The following is a 23598-nucleotide window of genomic DNA, read 5'->3' on the forward strand; positions in this document are numbered from 1 at the left end:
TCTCAGTGTCCGGTAAACATATAGAAAAATAAAAAAATGAAACACGTTGTTAGTTTAGCATTAGCGCTTTCATCATGTTCTTCAGATGCTTAACAACATAAGATGACGTCATGACAGTATAGTCATTGTGTATTGTGACGTCATATTAAGGGAGGTAATTATACATATAACAATTGATTTATACAATTACAACAAACGATTCAGTTTCGGTTTCAGAGTTCTAATAAATTGTTTTTCTTGTTCTTTTCTTTGGATGGTATTATTATTTAACATTTTATAGAACGGAAATATAGTAAACCTTTTCTTTCCGCAAATGTCCACAATGTTCACTTAAATTTATTTTCCTGTACTCCGGTACATTAATATGTTGTTTATGTACACGGACACGGGCCCTCAGTGTATTACTGGTCTCTCCAATGTAAAATTCCTTACATCCGGGGCATGTTATTACATAAATAAGGTCTTTCGAATCACAACACATATTTGCATTCACTACGAATGTTCTGGAGTGGAGAATGAACAAAACAAATCTGAGGATGTAGTCGCAGGGTTCCACATCGTGGGTCCATACATTTTCTTACGGTGAAATTTTCTTCGGTTTGGAAGTTAGATTTACATAGTACTCTCTTCAGATTTTTGGGTTGGCGTTTACTATTGATGAAGGTTGTGTTTTTCAGCACTCTCTGCATATGTACATCTGCTTGGAGTACATTGTTTAGTTGGCGTACTGTTCCGGTTATGTTTTTGTTCCGTGGATTATGTGTGGTTACTAATGGTAATATTAAAGATTCTGTTCCTTGATTCTCTTTTGGACTGAGGAGCATTGTTCTGTCTAATTCTTTTGCTTTCCGGATTCCATCTTCTATCAGTTTGGTAGGATATTTTTGAGATTTCAAATAACTGGTTAATTCTTTCAAGCGGAGGTCTCTTGTTTCACTCTCACTAACTATGGTACAAATCCTTCGAGCAAGATTATATGGGATTGCCCGTTTATTGTGTCGCGGATGGCATGATCCAAAATGAAGATACTGGTGTGTGTCTGTTGGCTTGTAATAAATATCTGTTATTATGGTATCATCCTTTTTCAGAACTAGAACATCTAAGAATGGTATTTTTTTTGTCATCAACTTCAATAGTAAAACTTATGCTTTGATCCAGCATATTAAGTTGATTGAACAATGTTGTCAGACGTTCTTCATCGAAGTTCCATATGATAAAGCAATCATCCAGATATCGTTTCCAGTTATTAATTAGGTACAGTTTGAAGTTTGTATCCCACATTTCTTCAGCTTTGTTGTAAAGTCCTTTTTCTAAATATCCAAGTGTAAGGGTCGCATACGTTGGAGCCATTTTCGTGCCCATAGCAGTGCCTTTGATTTGTAGGTAATGTTCGTCATTGAACATAAAAGTATTGTTAGATAATACTAGTTCTATCCCATCTAGGATAAATTGTTTTTTGAAACGATGATGTATTTTCTCTGGGTGATTATCTAACCAGTATTCAATTGCTTTCAGTCCCAGTTCTTTGGTGATATTTGTGTAGAGATTCACGACATCCATCGTTACAAGTTTCGAATTTTCATTGACTTCCTTCGGGAGGTGGGTAATAAAGTCCATATCATCCCGTACATAACTATTTACTTCTTTACAGAATGGTTTAAGCAGGATATCTAGTAAGTTGCTGAGTCTCTGGGTTGGGGAATTCGGTCCACCCACAATTGGTCTGAATGTTAAATCATCAGGATTTAAACAAGTTATATATTCTGAATTTTGTGTTTGTATTGCTTCTTTAATTTGTTTTGATTTGTGAATTTTCGGTAGTCCATAAAAGCAGCTTTCTTTGAATTCAAAATGTGTTAGGTAATCCTGTTCATTTCCGGTTATTTTCGTAGTATTTAAGTTGTTGCTGATGAGTCTTTTTATTTTCTGCATTGCATATTTGTCCTGATTACCATCTACCTTGACGTAATATTCCTCATTCAGCAGTATGCTCGTAATTTTCGTTTTATAGAATTCTCTGTCCATCACTACTATCGCGCCTCCTTTATCTGCTTCTTTTATAATTATGGTGTTGTCATTTGCTAAGGCTTTTAAGGCATTTTCTTCATCTTTCGTTAAATTGCTCCTCAGATTTGTTTGTTCATTCTTAAGAGGTAGGTTTTCCAGCGTTTCACACACGGCATCTAGTGTGTTGTTTCTGCCTTTTCTGGGGTTGAATGATGATTTATTTCTCACAAGGTCTTCATCGTTAATTTGATTATCTTCATTTTCATTCTCTTGATGAAAAAACTCCGCTAATCTTAATCTTCTAGTATAGGTTTTAATATCCGTTTTGAGTTCTTGATTATTGGAATTTGGCGTTGGAGTATATTTGAGACCTTTGGGTAACAATTTAATTTGAGAATCATTTAATTGTCTATTGGACAGATTTACATATGATACAAGGATGATACCATAATAACAGATATTTATTACAAGCCAACAGACACACACCAGTATCTTCATTTTGGATCATGCCATCCGCGACACAATAAACGGGCAATCCCATATAATCTTGCTCGAAGGATTTGTACCATAGTTAGTGAGAGTGAAACAAGAGACCTCCGCTTGAAAGAATTAACCAGTTATTTGAAATCTCAAAAATATCCTACCAAACTGATAGAAGATGAAATCCGGAAAGCAAAAGAATTAGACAGAACAATGCTCCTCAGTCCAAAAGAGAATCAAGGAACAGAATCTTTAATATTACCATTAGTAACCACACATAATCCACGGAACAAAAACATAACCGGAACAGTACGCCAACTAAACAATGTACTCCAAGCAGATGTACATATGCAGAGAGTGCTGAAAAACACAACCTTCATCAATAGTAAACGCCAACCCAAAAATCTGAAGAGAGTACTATGTAAATCTAACTTCCAAACCGAAGAAAATTTCACCGTAAGAAAATGTATGGACCCACGATGTGGAACCTGCGACTACATTACAGAAGGTCAATCTTTCAAATTCCACTCCAGAACATTCGTAGTGAATGCAAATATGTGTTGTGATTCGAAAGACCTTATTTATGTAATAACATGCCCCGGATGTAAGGAATTTTACATTGGAGAGAGACCAGTAATACACTGAGGGCCCGTGTCCGTGTACATAAACAACATATTAATGTACCGGAGTACAGGAAAATAAATTTAAGTGAACATGTGGACATTTGCGGAAAGAAAAGGTTTACTATATTTCCGTTCTATAAAATGTTAAATAATAATACCATCCAAAGAAAAGAACAAGAAAAACAATTTATTAGAACTCTGAAACCGAAACTGAATTGTTTGTTGTAATTGTATAAATCAATTGTTATATGTATAATTACCTCCCTTAATATGACGTCACAATACACAATGACTATACTGTCATGACGTCATCTTATGTTGTTAAGCATCTGAAGAACATGATGAAAGCGCTAATGCTAAACTAACAACGTGTTTCATTTTTTTTATTTTTCTATATATATATACATGTAGCTATTTCACATATATTTCACAGACATTTCGGTACACTGTGAGTGGATGTGTGGCTTTGAAGTTGGACGTCGCTCTCTCTAAAGTCTTCAAAGGAAATTTTGCTGGCCTGTAATTGGTTCAGGTGTTTTCCGCTGAGTTAACTCAGAGTCAGTCTTACCATGAGATAGTCCAAGGGAGTAGAGATCATAAGTGATCGGAACCCGTGGAGTAGAGATGATGGGCAGGAACCTTAAACCTTTCATGTCTACCACAGGGACCTGGCACGAAAATTTTTAACCAACAGTATATATATATATGTCTACCATTGTCACCCAAAAAATTTTAGGCAACAAAATAAACCATCATTTTTTTAAAGGCCCATTACCTTTCCGGAGCAAAATATAAAGGTTTCTTAAAAAACATTAATAACACCAGAAAATGCATACCGATGATCTAAAATAAGGTTACGACACCAAACATATGCAAGATTGCCTGCGTAATATATGAAAACAGTGGAGAGTCAATTCGCTGTTTTGCCGTCTGGCGCAGTGATAGTCAACTACCGCGCGGTATTTAGGACGACGGCGGGAAACATAATACGACCCGCGTTATGAAAATAAACATTTTATTTATTTTAATCAAATCGTTCAGAAGGTGATGATTAATGTAGTATTAACGGTAAGTTAATAATTTTTAGGACTCTACAAAATTATCGATCTTGTTTTACATTCCCATTTTAAAAATTAAAAGCCGTTTCGGAAAGGTAGTGGGCCTTTAAGAAAAGATTGAAAGGCGCGAAATACAAGTAACGGTCAACGTCCACTGTACAAGTATCTTAATGTCCAGAACGATAACGGACAATCTGAAATATCTGTAGACACTTCTACACACTTTCTACCTTCCAAAAAAATTGCAATAACAGCACCTATATTTTAAAATAGAAAGTTTAATCCAAACTTCTCATGTTGAAATTAATTTGTCCACACTGTCTATGTAATTTCTGCTAAGCACAATTAACGATATATACTTTTATTCCTTAAGATTTTATATTCTTGAATAGCCATCAAAATGGCGAAAGTATCAAGAGAGGAAGGTCGTTGAGTTTTATTTTTCATACTATTGTTTCATTGTAATATACATGTATATATTATTTGACGGAACATCTAAACTATTCTAGATGCTATTAAGATTATCATTTATTTAAATCTCTGAGCTTACTTTACTGATAGTCAAAACATCGAGGACATCACACTTATCGGATTATATGCACGTATTCTATTTTTAGTCTAGAAAGTATACAGTATAGGCAGTGTAATAACTAAATTATCTATTTATAAGTACAGGTTAGCTTTTTATTAATAATGTCAATACCATAGCACATAATAATAGACCATTTTGATTTCCATATTAATGTTACTCGAACAAAAAACGTATATATATAAATTTCTGTTGGAACTAATGAGAAACCGACGATAATTTTTCATTTCGTTTCGTTTTATCCAATCCTTAATTTGTATAACCCTCCTAATATATCAACAAACATGGAGGATGAGGACGGCGGGCCACATGCGTTGTACGTTGCAATGCAGCCCTTGTAAGTGTGTTAATGTTTTCTAAATATAACTGGGCGCCAAGCAAAAAGGCAAAATTATGTCGTTAATTATTGCAAAACCAACTAAATTGTAGATCATGCTCGCAATGCATTAAAAATGAAGCGACAAACTCCTGTATTTTTTGCCCCATATCCAGTTTGTAGAAGAACCCCGGACGAAAGTATTCGCAAGTTGTATATTTCCGCTGTATATATCATGCTATTTGGGCATACATTTAAGAAAATCGATGGTTTTGTTTTTCTTAAGATATTTTTGAAGCCAGAAACGCTGATAAAATATTTGTTTGTTGTTTTCATAACATTTACTGACTTTTCATTTAGATTTGGTTGTACTGACATGAGAAGTTTGTAATGAAAGTGCGACGTTATTTTGTATGTCGTCTTTGCATATAACATACTTAGCTGCCATTGCTGGTATGTATCAATTTTAACGTCATTGCGTTATTTCGAGATGATAATGTGTAGTTTTCAAAAATACAGTCACTAAATATATGATGTAACAATCAATAGCATTGTTACACTGCAAGGGCAGATAATTCTGTATTATTCATATACAGAATTGGCCTATAAGAACCTGCATCTTGATTTTTAGCTCATTTGCATGAACAGAAATTGAGCTTAAGGCACAGCAGGATATTGTTCATTAATATTAACATTTAAACAACTTCAAGCAACAACTAGCTATAGATTCCGTGCCCATGGCCAGAATTTTACATTTTTAGCTCACCTGGTCCGAAGGACCAAGGTGAGCTTATGCCATACCGTGGCGTCCGGCGTCCGGCGTCCGTCCGTCCGTCCGTCCGTCCGTCCCGTCCGTCAACAATCGACTTCTTCTCCATAACCGCTGGTCGGATTTCAACAAAATTTGACTGGTAGCATCCTTATGGGCTACTAACTGAAAATTGTACAAATGATGGGGCTGACCCCTCAGGGGCCTGAGGGGCTGGGCCAAAAGGGGTCAATTTGGCTATTTCCATATAAACGACTTCTTCTCTGAAACCAAGCATGGGATAGCACCCATAATGCAATGGTAGCATCCTTATAGGGTGGGGATTCAAAATTGTACAAATGATGGGGCTGACCCCCCGGGGGCCTGAGGGGCGGGGTCAAATGGGGTCAATTTGGCTATTTCCATATAAACGACTTCTTCTCTGAAACTAAGCATGAGATAGCACTCATAATGCAATGGTAGCATCTTTATAGGGTGGGGATTCAAAATTGTACAAATGATGTGGCTGACCCCCGGGGGGCCTGAGGGGCGGGGTCAAAAGGGGTCAATTTGGCTATTTTCATATAAACGACTTCTTCTCTGAAACCAAGCATGGTATAGCACCCATAATGCAATGGTAGCATCCTTATAGGGTGGGGATTCAAAATTGTACAAATGATGGGGCTGACCCCCCGGGGGCCTGAGGGGCGGGGTCAAAAGGGGTCAATTTGGCTATTTCCATATAAACGACTTCTTCTCTGAAACCAAGCATGGGATAGCACCCATAATGCAATGGTAGCATCCTTATAGGGTGGGGATTCAAAATTGTGCAAATGATGGGGCTGACCCCCAGGGGGCCTGAGGGGCGGGGTCAAAAGTGGCCAATTTGGCTATTTCCATATAAACGACTTCTTCTCTGAAACTAAGCACGGTATAGCACCCATAATACAATGGTAGTATCCTTACAGGGTGGGGATTCAAAATTGTGCAAATGATAGGGCTGACCCCCCGGGGGCCTGAGGGGCGGGGTCAAAAGTGGTCAATTTCCATATAAATGACTTTTTCTCGCTCATAATGCAATGGTTACATCCTTATAGGGTTTGGATTCAAAATTTTGCAAATGATGGGGCTGACTCCCTGGGGGCCTGAAGGGTGGGGTCAAAAGGGGTCAATTTAGCTATTTCCATATAAACGACTTCTTCTCTGCAACTAAGAATGGAAGAGCACTTATAATGCAATGGTAGCATCCTTATAGGGTTGGGATTTGAAATTGTACAAATGATAGGGCTGACCCCCGGGGCCTTAGACGGCAATAGATGCGAGGTCAAAAGGTCAATTAGGCTACTATTTTCATATAAATTACTTTGTCTCTGAACCTATGTATTGGATAGCATATTTGTATGGTATCAATAGCATCATTGTATGGTTGTGATTTCAAAATTAAACTTTGGGAGTCAATTTTGCTTATTTTTCTAATTGTCAGAGTCTTGTGATAATTACTAACAAAAAACCAGGTGAGCGATACAGGCCCTCTGGGCCTCTTGTGTTTTATTACGCCGTAGGACAATTTCAACATAGGACAGGCATACAGTAAAGTTTGACTTAAAATAACCCTGGCTGTCTATGAGCCTTATACAAATAAAGAAGGGATGGATTAAGTGCTGCCAATATTATGATGTTGGTCACATATACACTAGGTCAAATGAGCTAAAATCATTCAAAGCTTTTGATAGGTTATTAAAAAAAGTGTTCCCAGTTGCTTTATATTTAAGGTGACTTCAAGTGTCCCTATTTAATTTCATCCCTTGGACTCTAGGAGTGTCTTGCTGATTTTCAGACTGATCAGAAAAACAATATGGCCGCCAACAAGCAGCAATCTATGAATTTGGCAGTTGATGTTTGTTACCGCTATTTCTAAGAAAGTGCCGAAGGGATCTATCTCAAATTTCATATGTAGGTTTCCCTAGGGCACTCGGAGTGTCATGCTGATTTTCAGACTCATCAGGAAAACAAAATGACAATAGTCGTTCTGCAATCAGTAAACTTTTCACATTTTAAATGTCTTCTCAAGTACTACCAGTGCAATTTGTCTGAAACTTGCTTGAAATGATCCTGACCTTGTCCCAACAAATTGTTGTTATTTTTCAGGTCGATCCGAAATCCAAGATGGGCACCACAGCCACCATTTTGAAAACACATTTTGAACTTCTTCTTAAATTCTACCAGTGAGATTTGGCTGAAACTTGCCTGAAATGATCCTGATATGATCTCAACAAAGTGTTGTTATAGATACATCATTGGTTGATCCCAAATTGAAGATGGCTACCATGACACCATATCTATATGCTTCATTAAGGGCCTAAAGTAAAAATGTTATACAGAGTCTTTCCTTTTGCGGCATATACCTTAATAAATATGATTATATAATCACCAGATCACATGATTATGGGAGTGATTTGATCCCATCTGGCCCTTGAACATGTATTCATCAGTATCTGATTAATAAAATCAAAAATAATTTGGATTTGTTGAAGCGTACTACCAACAATCATCCATGACCCAGATGCCCAACCGAATGAGGAGGAGGAGAGCAGGTTATCAGATGATGAAGCTATGAGGATGGACCATGGACAAGAGGAAGATGGCTTTGATTATGTAGATCCAAATTTTGAAGATTCTGCCGCATATAGGTAAGCAATTGCAGCAGATACAGTAAAGGTAGTTAAAACATAGATGTTTTTTAAAAGGTGACTAATTATAAAGACTGACTGAAGTTGAATTGACAGACGTGCATACACATAAATGCAGTCAAATTGAATCCCCACCCATCCCCTCAAACACAACTTTTACAGGGTATTAATAATGGACATTTGACCTACTTTTTCATTCAAATGAAATTTATTACTGTAGCACTGTATTGACTCAATTATGATATATCAGAGTTTCATCCCTTTGTTTAACTTCATCGTTCAAAGGGAAGGAATTCTGATGGATCAGAATAATTGGCTTCGAGTAATCAAATATTTTGAATAAAAAGGTAAAAGATGGACAGAGAAAATATCTATCATTCATGTGTTTGATAAAAATCATTTATATATATATATATGCATATTTAAAGGTGATAAAAACAGATTTTAAATATGCTATTTTTGTGTTGATATTTGTTTATTGTGGTGCACTTTATGATTTCCAACAAAAAATACAGGTTGTATTTGACGTAATTTCCATAAAATGTGCTTGAAACGAAGTCCACAACGACCCTTGTCTAGAACGATCGCATCGCTTATCGCCCCTGATATCACCAGGTGGCCGTAGATTCATGACGTCATCTGAGACCAACAGCTGTGACAAGAGCCGGGAAACTCAATGGGGCAGTGTTGCGGTATTTGCGATTATAGATATTTAAAACAGTCGCGCTACGTGTAGTTGCTACATTGAATAGTGGAAATGAATCCGTATATAATCTATAACATACAATGATATAATAGAAACGATAGCTTACTCATTCTTATCGTCATATTCTGGGCTATAAAATTGTTATGTTCAGTATGTTAAAGATGCTCCACCGCTGACAAATGGTAAATTTTAACTATCAAAAACAGGAGCAGACGATTTAGTATTTTTCTTCAGTTACAAAAGTTACTTACTATACACCATTACCACCATTGAACAGTTTGTGAGCTTCTAATTTTACTTCAAGTTAAAAACATGAAATATAATTAATTGCATCCCGAAAAAAATCCGTGTTACTATATCCTATATGGAATTAAGTACTGATTGCGCATGCACCAAAGGCGAAATAAATTATTCTATATTATTGTTTGTGTTAATTAGACATATATATACACGATTAAACACCAATTATTGTTCAAATGATGAATATCATTTATGCTCTGTCGGCGGTGGAGCATCTTTAAAAGCCATTTGACACCGTGTACGTGTGTGTCACTGACTCAGGTTCAAGGGGGTTGCGCTTGACTTTTGTCTGTAAATTAAAACTCAAAACATAGACTTTAAAGTTAAACCAACAAGAAGAAATATAACTTTACAAGAAAATGGACCCAAATTACAATGAGACTACATGCTACATGCACATACATGTACATATAATGCATATTTTATAAAAAAAAAACCGCCACCCTTCATACCCTATCCAAAACCCTATCATACCGCGATAAACGTGCCCCTATCCCGCCTTATGTACGTACTGCACACCTCTATATTTCCTATTTGAAGCTTAATCCTTCAGAACACAGCACAGAAAGGGCTAGACTTATTTATTTTCTTAAAGTTCTATAATGAGTTTTACTGATGTGTACGAAATAGAATAACACGTACAGTAGTAACAATACACGCACGGCCGATAAAAAAGACGGGACACAAAACACAGATACTAGATACAATGACCTAATATGGATGACATGTACTCATGCATGGACAAGATACACATGTAATAGTTCAACTAACACAGTCAGGACCATGAAACAACATATATTTCTTATAAAACACAAATCATTTACAAGACCGCTTCATTATATTTTCTAACCGTGCGGAGTTTTGGAAATAAGAAACCTGTCGACCTTAGTAAATTTTAAAAGTATACGCACAGACCACAGCACACTAGATAGCCTATTGACCATTATGAGACGATCTAGGGGTCTAAATAAAAAAAAATCGGTAAAATTCGCATTCTACATATATATACGCAAGTGTACTATGTAGAATATAACAGGAAATTAAAGGGACAATTCAGTCTAAGAGAACATTAAAGTTTGTACATATATCGAAAAAAAAACCCAGTTCTAATGGAAATTAAATCAGTCGGTTTTACTGTGATATGCACGAAAAGTCTGTGGTTGTGACATGTGTGTAGGTGTTCAAACTCGCTCGCTGTCCGCCATTACACATTGTGGTCGAACTTCTTGTATGCCGAACCCTGTCCCTTGCTCGTAGAGTAATGCAACTTTTGTCTAGAACTGCTCAAATCGCTCTGACAGTAGTGTGTTTACCTTATTATGTGAATTGTCTTGCCTAAAAATTATTTTATCACCTTCTCAGTGGTTATGTAGTTTATTTGTTTAACTTGCGTTACTTTGACTCAGGTATGGGTCCATATTGTACCTGCTTAATCGTATTGATCAACGATTTGATATTTCAACGATATTAATTAAAATACTTAACAATGTCGTGGAATTTATCAATGTTTTACGTTATATGTTTCATAAGAAATGTAGAACAATACATTTATGCCATATTTTGCTTCTTGTTTATGTAAAAGAATTAGCCTGAGTGCATTGTCCCTTTAATGAGTACTAAAATTGGCCAAATTTGCGAGCATTGTGGTGTTTCGGGGGTTCGGAGGAGACCCCGATAAAGATATTACAATTTAGAATGACTGAGATATGAGTTTCACGATGTATATTTTATGATTTTGCGAGGGCTTAAGGCGAAAGATTTTGTTTTTTGGGGGTCCTAAGGTCTCCCCCGAGAAGGAAAAATATTTCTAAATGTATTTACAATTGCTGAGATGAGTTTTACGATGTATTTTGATGACTTTAGAGCGTTCTTAACATGGTAATTTTTCGAATTTAAATTCCTGCAATTAAATAATGATAACTGTGAATGTCGTCATATCATTATGCAACCCTGCTCGATCTGAACTAGTCCGCTAAACCTGCCTATATTATTAGGGTGTTTTTTTTCCTATATATTAGGCAAAAATTTTTTTAAAAAGCCTAATAATATAGGCAGGTTTAGCGGACTAGATCTGAACATACCGGTTTCACACCACCGGCACATTGTTGTGTAACCCAAAATAAATATGAAAATCCCTAAAATGAAGTATGAAAAATGTGCATAAGGACCTCTTTTCTTTTTAATGCGCATTTTGAGAACATTTCAGTCGACGAAAATGGGGGGCAAAAAGACACAACTTATAAATTATTGAGTTTTTTTCTTTTAATCTGCATGTATTTTTCATGTCTCCGTATGTTTGTAACAGATGATTTTTCTATTAAAACATAGGTCTAAAGAAGTGGGCCCCAATAATTGTCCATCTTCGCTACGATCTTATTTCGCACATAAAATTACCAGTAGATTCTATGTATATCAAAACTCCTCGGTTAATTTTATGTGTAAACTATAAATTACATACATGCACAGTCTATTACTCCAGGGTGGACTGAATAGGAAAGAACTACTTATTCATTCGTGGTTTAACCCCTGGCACACCATACGCCACATCACATATGTACCCGCGACATTAATGACATCATTATTTACATGTAGTGACGTCATTTCATAGGTTATGACGTCAATAATGTGGCATTATGTAGGGGATAAATCACGCTACCCAATAAGTCGAAATATAACATATTTTTCTCCGTGTGTATTTCCGTAAGTACTAAGACATGTGGCTAAAATACACATGCATGTTGACAGTTCCGCGATCGGCACACCGGCTTCCGGTAGTTGATTGTCTCAGATGACGTCACAACTCATCGGAACTCAAGGGAGGTAAGTCATAGAAAAAATCTGTCGTCGAAAAGATGTGAAGATTGCTTTCATTAATTTTACTATTTAGAGACAAAATATAAGCAAATATCAAACTGGCATATGTTTAGATAGGCATTACAAATGTTTCTAGCGTATTATCTCATTTTCCATGTCCGTTCTGTTTTTATCACCTTTAAAGAAAAAATAATAAAAAGATATGCAATCTATAGCGCTTTCGCAGCTTCTACAATATGTATGTAATCCACTGTTGCCACTATTACTTCTTTCCATATTAAAGAGTTATCTACCCTTGCAGGTAAGAATCAATTGTGAGGTATGTTTGCGAGTGTAACATTATATTTTTCAGAGAAAATGGCGTGAATTTCTCTAAAATGATAATGATGTCACAAATAATACATTCCAACAAAGGAAATAGCTCTTTTATATGCAAAAAACCGAATAGTTAATTATGAAATTATAGTCTTATAAGAGACTTAATAAAGCCTAGTAGAATGGCACTCTCATCAGCGGATATTAATGTCAAAATTGTTAAAGTCCTAATATCTGTATCTGTCTTATTTTTTACATGATTTAGAAGAATGTTAGTAAAAAGATCCTGTTGTAAATCAAGCAGAGACATGACTTAATCGAAGTCAAGATGAGCGATAATGATTCGGAAACATTCGATAACAATCAGATAAATATTGAGCATCGCTAGATGGCTCCCATTTAGTCAAACAAGCCAAAGTTAAATGACATTGTAACATCGTTTCTGAGAACGTCATGTGACTACTGTAACTATGTAACATCTGCCAGAACTCTTCCGAGAACTGGTCATGAACTTTCCAACTTCCGTTTGGCAATACTCGTAACTTCTATGGCAACCAGTTTAAAATGAAGGCATGTTTATCAACTTTCAAGAACTGCTGTACCAAAGTTATAAAGAAGTCATTATAAATATTCTTTAATATAACTTAATTTCAACTGCATCTACAAATACTAACAATATCGGGGTCGAACCTAACTTGACTTTTTGTAGATAGTTAAGTATGGTGTGGCTTTAAAGTTGTAACCAGTGAAACTATATAACCTGATCAAATTATTTACTTGGTAGATATGATGATGACCACAACAAACCAGTTGACTTGGACAACTCAGACGAGGCCTTGCTGGGGGAGAGTGTTGGCTACATGGACGACGTACCAGCGGCTGACCTGGAGCAGCAGAGTATTTATACTGACGATCATGCGTACGCTGATGTAGACGACGCAAGAGAGTCTACCACCAGTGATGTTGTATTTATTCAGCCTCCTCCTGTTCAGATCAGGTCAGTGATATTTACATTACCATAAGTATGGAAACAACGTCAGTTAAAAGCTCTAAATGAAAATGATGTTTCCCTAAATAAGGTATTGTACTCCAGGTCACTGAGATATCAAGTGGCTGATTGTAGTTGCCTATGGCCTGTTTTAGTTGCCATTTGTCTGTTGTCATAAAAATATTGTTCATTGTGAATTAATTGTATAGAGCATGTAAGGGGTCTTTTCCCTACCCCAGTGTTATAGGGTAGATATATATTTTTGAGCTACAGCAGGGTAACTCTGTCAAGTGTTGGGAAATATCTTTTCTCTTAGCCTGGGCAGAGATATCCAGTGAGGGTAAGATATCTCTATTTTACCCAGAGCAAGACAGTCTTCACACTCAGAACATTTGTATGACATCACAACAATGATACCATGACATCAACATGGTAGTGCATTGATGAAATGCGCACAACGAATACGTCATAAACGATTAAGAGAAGTACAGATTAAGAGAAAACAATCATTTACCTTCTCGAGAGTAAATCAAGGTAAATATCAGCTCTTGGTGTAAGATTCTTAAGCTGTCAAACACCTTATTAAAAATCTTACCCTTTGGGTTGAGATTTCCTTGTTCCACCTTAAAGAGGGTGAAGGATTCTATTATTCTCTTACCCCAGACAAGGATATCCACAGTTTTACTGGTGTGAGATTTTTCTATCTCACCTAAGAGTAAAGATCTAAGAGAGATCTAAGAATGTGCTCAACAATTGTATGACGTCACAACAACAGTATTATGACGTTACGGTAATAGTATTGTAATGTCACGACAACAATGAAATGACGTCACAAAGATGGCAAAGACAACAATTCATTGAGGTTACGTCATCCTCGCTTGCATAAGTGACAGGTCTATTAGAGACACAAAGTCGTACACGGGATAAGAGAAAAAGAATCATTCACCCTCTTTGGGGTGAGACAGGAGATCTCAACTCTTGGGATAAGATTTTTAAGCTGTCAAACACTCGGCACAGCCTCATGTTTGACAATTTAAGAATTTAATCCCTTGAGTTGAGATCTCCTGTCTCACCCAAAAGAGGATGAAAGATTCTATTAATCCTTATCGTCTAACTTAGAGTGATTGAGCTTGAGGTGGTAAGGCCATAATTCACCAGTTAGAGAAATTTAATTTTACCTTTCCTTTATACAAGGAAGACTATACAGATAAATTAGAATTAATTTTTTGTTATTCAGGGGAGACCATACGTATGACATATCGCCTATGTTGCATGACAAAAACCTGCCGGAGGGATGGAGTCGTCGTGTGGTGCAACGCCTCAATGGAAAGTCAGCAGGCAAATACGATGTGTATATATACAGGTATTGATGTCATGATAGTGTAGCCAACTTATGTTAAATTTTTATAAAAATACTGAGAGACAATTTATTGTTTACCGGTTTGTAGGTCAGCTAGCCCTTCATAAACATCATAACCAAAAGTTGTTGCTCATGTGACATAACCTGATTTAGAAAATTGTAAACAGGGTTTTATAAATGTTGTGATACAGTATAACTTATCTCAATCAGAAAAGATCTTGCCCGAAACTCACCTGATATTTACCTGAAAATGAGATCAATTTTGATTTATATGAATAAAGAGAAAGAAAAGATCAAGTCAATTTTTGACGAATTATAAAATTGACATGAAAAAAAATGTGTTTAAGTGTATTCAGGTAAAATTTTCACTCTGGTCAATATCCAGTTAATTTCAGGAAATTTCATTTTAAATTCATCCCAAAAAATTTTGTGAAATGAGATAAATATGTGGTCAAAAGGTCGATCTCAAGTCAAATTCTTAACTCTAAAATATATTTTTTCTGCTGTGTCCAGATGATTTGAACTTTATTTGATTTAAGTTTACCTGATAACATTTTGCATGTGTTATTGTTTCAATCATCCAATTAACAAGTTTGACTATAATACAATGTATTTTCCAGCCCATCTGGAAAGAAGATAAGATCAAAGACAGAACTTGCCACATTTGTGAAAGAGAAACAGTTGGACTTAGACGTAGAATCATTTGACTTTACTGTACGAGGCAAACACCACAGTACAAACCAGGGTAGTGTAACGAAAAAAGGACAGAGGAGAAGCAAGGCTGAGAAAATCATGAAATCACCCACTGTGAAGTCCACAGACAAAATTAAATCGCCTCCGAGATCTTCAACAAAAGCAATTAAAATAGTATCCAAAACTCCAAGTCGGGCAGGGAAGTTGAAGACATTGAAATCTGGGAAACCGCGTAAGCTTGAGAAAAAGAGTTTTAGTAGTGAAAGTGTGAAATTCTCTCCAAAACTCAGTCGGAAGCGTTCTAGATCAAATTCTAAAGGTGATCCACCTAAGGAGGAGCCTGAACAGATGCCTGTACAACTGGGAAAACGCAAAAATCACTCACCCAAGAAAACGCTTGCACAGAAACTTGTGATCAAAATGGCATTTGGTCCAGGTGTGAAACATACTAAAATTGAGGAGGAGGGGGAGGAGGAAGTCCCCACAGCTAAAAAGCAGAAAAAGAAAGGGAAAGCTGGAGGTCAGAGAACAAAAATAATTGAGCAAGGTCAAGGTCGAAAATCAAAAGTAGTGGATCCAGAGCAAAATGGTTCCATAAAAAAGAGAAATAGGAAATCATCTCTTAGTGTTCAGGATAATGTGAGCAAATTTGACTCTTTTGATGAGAAATTAGACTCTCCCTTAATGGAAAACGAGTATAAGGACTCGTTCCCAGACGAGAACATGAACTCCGAGCAGACCACTGTCCTCAATCCACATGTGTTAGTTCAAACGAACATGGCCAATTCATTGTCTGAAGGATGGAGGAAAAGAGAAACAAATAAGAATGTAGGCAAGAAGTTGAAATCCCACGGTGATAATATATTTGACTTGTTTCAGAATGTCGGTATGAACAGTAAAAACATGTGTGATAGTAGCGCAGAGGAAACAGAGGCAGTGGTTCCGGAGAGTGTGGCTTTAGAACCTAACAAGGCTGAAACGACACGTCGGCCTTTGCGTCAAAGGATGCGAAGCAAGCGGTATAGCTCTGATATCTATAGTGTGGATGAACCTAAACCACAACGCAATTCAACAAGGAGACAGTCAGCAAATTTACCCATTTCTGTACCAAAGACAAAAACAGATTTGGAAAGTCCTGGATTGTTAGGGGGTCCATTGATTAATGTGGAAGGAAACGGTGTTCATCTTGCCAGTGGAATTGCCTTGAGTGGCAATTTGGTCAGTGATGCTACAGCCCCTGGACTGGTCAGTACTGATATAGTGAGTGGGGCAGTAGTTGGTGGTGGGATGGTGGCCGGAGAGCTGGTCAGTGGTGTTTATATGATGGCCGTTCCAGCCAATCCTGAAGGGATTGACATGTCCCAAGTGGTCAGTCCGGCCTATACGTACTGTTTAGGGAGTCCGGAGGGGTTGTACCCAACTGCTGGTCCCCTGGACACTAATTCTGTTGTGCCAGACAGTGGGGCTGTTCAACTTGTTTTAAACTCAACAAATAATGAAAAAGAATCTGACAATAGAGACGAGAACAATAGTACAGAAATATCTGAGGACGTTTCACATCCAGACGAAAAAAATTCTTCTTCTCCTTCCAAATCACCACCATCCCCCATCAAAACTCATACTAAGTCTACACCAGTGAAGAAATCTCCCGATAAAATAAGTTCTTTAAAAAATTCACCCGCAAATAAAACATCAAAAACTGAAAAGAAGCCCAGTGTCACAGCAAGAGAAACAAAATCTAACATGTGTTCGTCTCCAGGAGAGAATTTGGACAATTTATTTACGTTTATAAAGAATGTTCCAGTGTCACCACAGCGACAGAGATCGAGTAAGGAGGAAGGTTCAAGGTCATCACCCGTTTTGTCCAGTCCTCGTCATTTGTCCAGTCCTGAAAGGTCAAGATCAAGGTCAAGAAGTGTATCTCTGTCTGCAACAACCTCTCAAGTCACCAGTGAAGAAATCAGTCATGTAGAAGGTATAAGTTCAAAGGTCATTTGAAAGGAATACAATGTACTATAAACGTGGACATTTATGTGAGGGGGAAAGTTACGCTAATTACGCGAGGTAGCTTGATTACGAAAATTTACCTGTGCGTAATAGTTTGTGCATGTAAGAGCTTTCTTGTTAAAAGTCAAAAAGAGTACTATCTAACACAAACATAACAACACCACGAAAGGTTAATGTATGCATTCGCGAAATTAAACATTTGCAGAAATATCCACATTCACAGTACTACTTTACATAACAACATCACGAAAGGTTAATGTATGCATTCGCGAAATTAAACATTTGCAGAAATATCCACATTCACAGTACTACTTTACATAACAACATCACGAAAGGTTAATGTATGCATTCGCCAAATTAAACATTTGCAGAAATATCCACATTCACAGTACTACTTTACATAACAACATCACGAACGGTTAATGTATGCATTCGCCAAATTAAACATTTGCAGAACTATCCACGTTCACAGTACTACTTTATAACATGAAATTTTTATTGTTTTCGTGGTTGCTATATATATATAAACCACATATATAATACTGTAAATGTTCCTATTTCAGTAGTAATTTTATTTCACCGCTTTATACTGTCTTTGAAGCGCTAGTTCATAGGCATTTCTGGTATATATTGAACCACAGAATCTTTCTAATTTACCCCCAGCAGCAAAGTTAAGATGGGATTTGCTTGGATGTTTGTCTGTCTATCTGTCTGTAGACACAACTTTTTCTGGCAAATTTCTCCTAAACTACTTGACAGATTTTGATAAAATTTGGTACACAGAACCCTGACATACAGGGGAGTTGAATAAACTATATAGGGTTCTGCAATGTCCCCTATAAATGGAGTTATTACTAAATTTCTGCAGCGAGGGGTATTAGTCGGCCAATCTGGAAACAGTTCTAATATATATCCGCAATAATAAATTATAATTTACTGTTTTTCACATTTGCGCTAAAATTTGACAGCCCTAAAATAAGTATATTTACAGTATAGCATATAACGTACAATTTTTATTTACCATCATCTTGATCATTGTTCTGTTGAGTCTTTCTGTTCACAAAATTAAATGAAAGCTCCAAACTTCAAAAAAAAGTGTCCACAAATATTGCAATCTATACAGTAAATGTAATTTTTAATCACAATGAAAATACCCGATACAAATTGACAAATGGCCCTGCAAGATGAAGTGAGTTAGCCATGATCTAGTGTCCTTTACCTTCAATTCCATCATCATTCTGTCTATCATTCATATGTTTGTCCATCTATCCATCCATGATTTAAAATTGTCTCTCTTATTTTGTAGATATCCCATCAGATTCCGAAGATGCTGAATTTACACCAACTCAAAAGCTATCGGCAAAAGTAGAGAGCAAGTATTTTGTCAATGGGAAGTTCCTTCCCCGTCCAGAACTTCACAGGGACACTTCCTGGGTGCCACCCAAGTCTCCATTCTGCCTTATCCAAGAGAGTTTGTACCACGATCCCTGGAAACTCCTGATAGGCACCATTTTCCTTAATAGAACCACAGGTGATTATAAAACTATTTCTTTTTTGTCTCTGTAAATTTGTGCTTCTAGATAAATAGGATTTGACTAAAGTCAATTAAACTTTGAAACATGCGAGACATGAGCGAGAGTAGCGAAGTAGGCTTACGTTATGGCAGAGTTATAACAAACAAAAACATGACCCAATCCATTTTATTGATCAAGATATATTCAATATGAGTGTTATTTGCTGTTTACTTACTTGACAACATTACAGACTGTTTTAATTATTCTTATCAATCAGTAATCACTATCGAACTTCAGTAGAGATTGATCGATACACAGAAGGTGTTCGTAGGAATATGGGCTTAACTTTTCGTAGCGTCTTATTTACCTGTGTGACTTATATGACAAAAACTGAAAAAATCGTAAAAAAAGGCTTCGCAGACTTATATACAAGTGCGACTTAGTATCTGGAAAATACGGTACAATACAATATGTATATTGGGATCTAATGATAGAGCCGGAATCTGGTTTCCTGAATTCAGGAAATAAAAAAAATAAATAGAGTGTACGTCACAACAAAGATATTTTCAAAAATGCAAACAATGCAATTGTTTTATTTTCTTTTAATGATAGAAGGAAAATATTCTGTGTAAAAAAAATTACAAATAGTTATTAGAAAAATCTTAAGTTTTGATTTTTCGATTCTTTACTGCAGTGGTTACTAAACTTCTGCAATAAAAAATTTTGTTTTTTGCATTTTTATTGGGCAAGTAGATCTTAAGTTAGGCTAGTGAATTATTAGGCTCTACTTGCTGGGGTCAAGTAACATTGAAAACATTTTTACACCCCTGTTCATGGTTTCTGTTCTACATAGTATTTAATGGCTTCTATTATACATGATATTCCATGGTCTCTGTTATACATGTTATACATGGTATTCCATGGTCTCTGTTATACATGGTCTTTACATGTATTTCATGGTCTCTGATATACATCATATTTAATGGTCTCTGCAGGCAAGGCAGCTATCCCTCTTCTGTGGAAATTTTTCAACAAATGGCCAAACCCAGACACTGCCAGGAAAGCTGACGCTGCAGCCATTGCCCGACTTCTTACACCCCTTGGACTTCACGAAAAGAGAGCAAAAATAATCATTAGATTTTCAGGTAAATAAAGTCTAGCAAAGCTAAGTAACCAGAATCTACTATCTGAGAAAAATCGCTTCCTAAAATGACCAAGTTGCCAGCATCTGGCTTTCCCTTGAAATAACTTATTCTTACAAACTGTGAAAGATAAAGAAACTTGATATAATGCACGTAGTGGGCTTTAAGTAAGGGGTACTAAAAAAAGTTAGTAAAATTACCTCGACCTTCATTTATTAAAAGTGAAAGTGGTCAAGCCGGTTATAATTGTAAAAATTCGTTTTTGTTGAGAGAATTTGTATTTGGCCTGTAATAAGAAAGTATGAATGGTTATGGGATTTGTTCTAATAAATTATATTGACCTTAATTCAATTAGTCATAAGACCCTATTTCTAGGTAATAGGGAGGTTATAGCCCCAATTTTTAAAGTAGGCAGCTAAGAAATCAGATATATTTTAGATACCATAGTTGACCCAATGAGCATCAGGGGTGCTGAATAAAAATGAAAAAACAAGGGGGTGCTTAATAGAGTCGGATTAGCCTTTCATATAATTAATGCATAAAGTAACCATAAATCAATTTGCAGAAAAAGTCCAAATAAGAAACTTTAGTTTTTAGTTCACCTGGCCTGAAGGGCTGGTGAGCTTATGTCATGGCGCCCATCCGTCCATCGTCCGTCTCAACATTTCCTTAAATCGCTACTATTCATTTAGTTCTACATGGATTGTAACCAAATTTGGCCAGAAACATGCTTGTATGAAAGGGAACAGAGTTTGTATAAATTTTGGCTCCGACACCTTTAAATCGCTTTTAGAGTTCTGGAATGTAACCAAATTTGTTACCAATTTGTTAAATTCAGTCTGCAATTAATTTGAGGTCAGAGAACTTGATGGCTGAACAAGGGGGAGAGTTGTAGAGATGGAAGTTATTTGATCATTAAGAAACGCACATCAGTAAAATTATCTGTCAATTTGTAATATCTTACAGATGAGTATCTTACAAAAGACTGGACCTATCCTGAGGAACTATATGGAATCGGAAAATACGGAAACGACTCCTATCGGATATTTTGTGTGAATGAGTGGAAAAAGGTAAGGAAAGTCACTTTAAGGCCATTTTAAGTTTAACTCATTCCCCCCTACAGACACATTTTAACTCTTCCAAAACTAAAGCTGGATCAGTTCATTATAGAAATTCAGGGGTGAATGAGTTAACTGCAAAAAATCGGAGATGGCCAATTTGAAAAATTGCTACTATAGCTGTTTAACTGAAATAAAAATTCAAGATGATCAAAACATGTTTACAGGGATGTATTCATTTGAGCTCTATCAATCTTTCACTCCATCCTTTCTTTCATTTGAGTTGTTTTCCAGATGATGCTAAGGCTTTCGATCTGGACCATAGTTCATGGTCTATCAGTTTTCCATCATCCCCAATACTCCAGGGGTTACTATCACTGTCATTACATCCACTCATGGACTATCTTATTGTAAAACTGAAGGCAGTTCGGGAGAATAAAACTGACCGATCACAGGTCAGCAGAAATTTCCTTTGAAGATTACAGAGAGTGGCATCTAACTTCAAAGCAACATTACAAAGTCAACCACAATGTAATGTTATTTTATGCTTTTGAGGTACATCAAATGACCAAATTAACTACTTATCCGCTGTCACAGACAGTACCTTCAGTTTTGCTATGACATAGTGAAGGAGTGGATATTACAACAGAAATAGTATCAAATGTAGAGGATGATTTTCCATCAAATTGATATCCTTTAAATGATATATGTCATATGATATTCTGGATTTGAGTGAGAATTTTTACAGGTTAGCTTAAGGAACATTAGTGGACTGAACCACAGTTTAAATTTGTAAGTAAAAGCTAAAAGAGCATATTTGTTTGATTTCATAGGTTCAGCCCAAGGATCACAAGCTGAATGACTATCATGGATGGCTTCAGAGTAACTTCAAGTAATTTTGTTAGTACGTATGGAGATAAGGAGAATTTGAATCATGAGAAAGTAAAAAAAAAAAAAAAAAAAATCACCATAACTTGATACATAGCTTGCATTTATAGTAATAGACTGTGTATTTATTTATTGATTGTTTGTTGTAGACATTTTTTGTTGACAATTGAATGTGTTTTCAAAGAATGGAATAAAAGGAAGGATTTTTTTTGTAATATTAGCATAATTTTATGTGGAATTACGCTTATTTGTGTTTTAAAGTAATATGGCAGATTTTAGAAATAGTGTATCATGATCATCTGGATATACATCATAAATTCCAACGCATTTTGCACCAATAATGATATCAATTAACTTGAGTGGTCAGAGGCTTAGTGGTTACTCTATAAACTGCTCTCCATTTCATCAAGTTAGTCGTTGATTTGATACCTTGTTAGGATGTAAACATATTGGGGATCACTTGTCTGATCAGGACGCTAAAATTTCCCTCACACAAAATTATTATTTGATTTATTTATGAGATTATATTTCAAAAAAGTTGCGTATTTATCACCAAAATATAAAATTGCAACATGTTTACACATGCTTATTGCCAAGTTAAAAGTTAAAAACTCTCATGAAAATTTCCAAATTTACAGTAGTTCTGTATTTACTGACTTCATTTATTGGTGGCATCCATATAAGGTATACAAAACCGTATAATTTGTTGGCCTGACCGCACGCATAGGGGCGGGGCCAAAGGAGGCAGTGGCAGTGTGGCTATATTCATATAAATGTGACTAAACAATTGATATCACTTATATTTGATTGGCAGTATCCCTATTGGTTGACAATTCAAAATTGTACAAATGGTTGGGCTTTACACATATAATTATACATTGCATGATGCTGTTGTAGCTGAATCTATAGTTTGTTAATTTTTGTGTTGCATTTACTGAATTAACCGTATGAACGATACAGGAACTGTGAGCCTCTTGTTAGTTGTTGGTGCCTCTGTCATGCCTGATCAACTCATTCACCCCTGAATATTTATAATGGATTCTTCCAGCCTTTGAATAGGAATAGTTCAATTTTGTCTTCAGGGGTGAAGGAGTTCAGAGTTGTCATGCATGATTAAGAGTTTATGATTTGGCCCAATCGTCTCTGGTAGTATTCAAGTCATTAACGTTTTGACTTAAATGTGTGTTATACTAGTCAAATCTTACAGCAAAATATGTGCTAATGTTCTGTTCTCATTCAGTTTATTTGTTAGAATCATTTCTAAATTAAAATGTAAATGGTGGGTTTTTTTGTGACTTTGTT

General features: G+C 36.1%; 1 protein-coding gene across 2 annotated transcripts; it reads left to right on the forward strand.

The window, feature by feature from the left end:
* Positions 1 to 5030: 5030 nt before the first annotated feature.
* Positions 5031 to 23578, forward strand: LOC138335543 (uncharacterized). Of its 2 annotated transcripts, none has more exons than XM_069284679.1 (9): positions 5031 to 5094; positions 8356 to 8511; positions 13431 to 13643; positions 14872 to 14997; positions 15615 to 17662; positions 19001 to 19225; positions 20204 to 20353; positions 21317 to 21420; positions 22242 to 23578. In XM_069284679.1, exons 1-9 carry the CDS (start codon positions 5042 to 5044, stop codon positions 22302 to 22304), a joined length of 3138 nt encoding a protein of 1045 aa, XP_069140780.1. In that variant the 5' UTR covers positions 5031 to 5041; the 3' UTR covers positions 22305 to 23578. The 2 variants fall into 2 exon arrangements, with proteins under 2 accessions (XP_069140780.1, XP_069140782.1); XM_069284681.1 differs by lacking the exon at positions 5031 to 5094 and adding an exon at positions 8039 to 8185.
* Positions 23579 to 23598: the final 20 nt, after the last annotated feature.

Source organism: Argopecten irradians, chromosome 11 (genome assembly GCF_041381155.1).
Source record: "Argopecten irradians isolate NY chromosome 11, Ai_NY, whole genome shotgun sequence".
Taxonomy (NCBI): domain Eukaryota; kingdom Metazoa; phylum Mollusca; class Bivalvia; order Pectinida; family Pectinidae; genus Argopecten; species Argopecten irradians.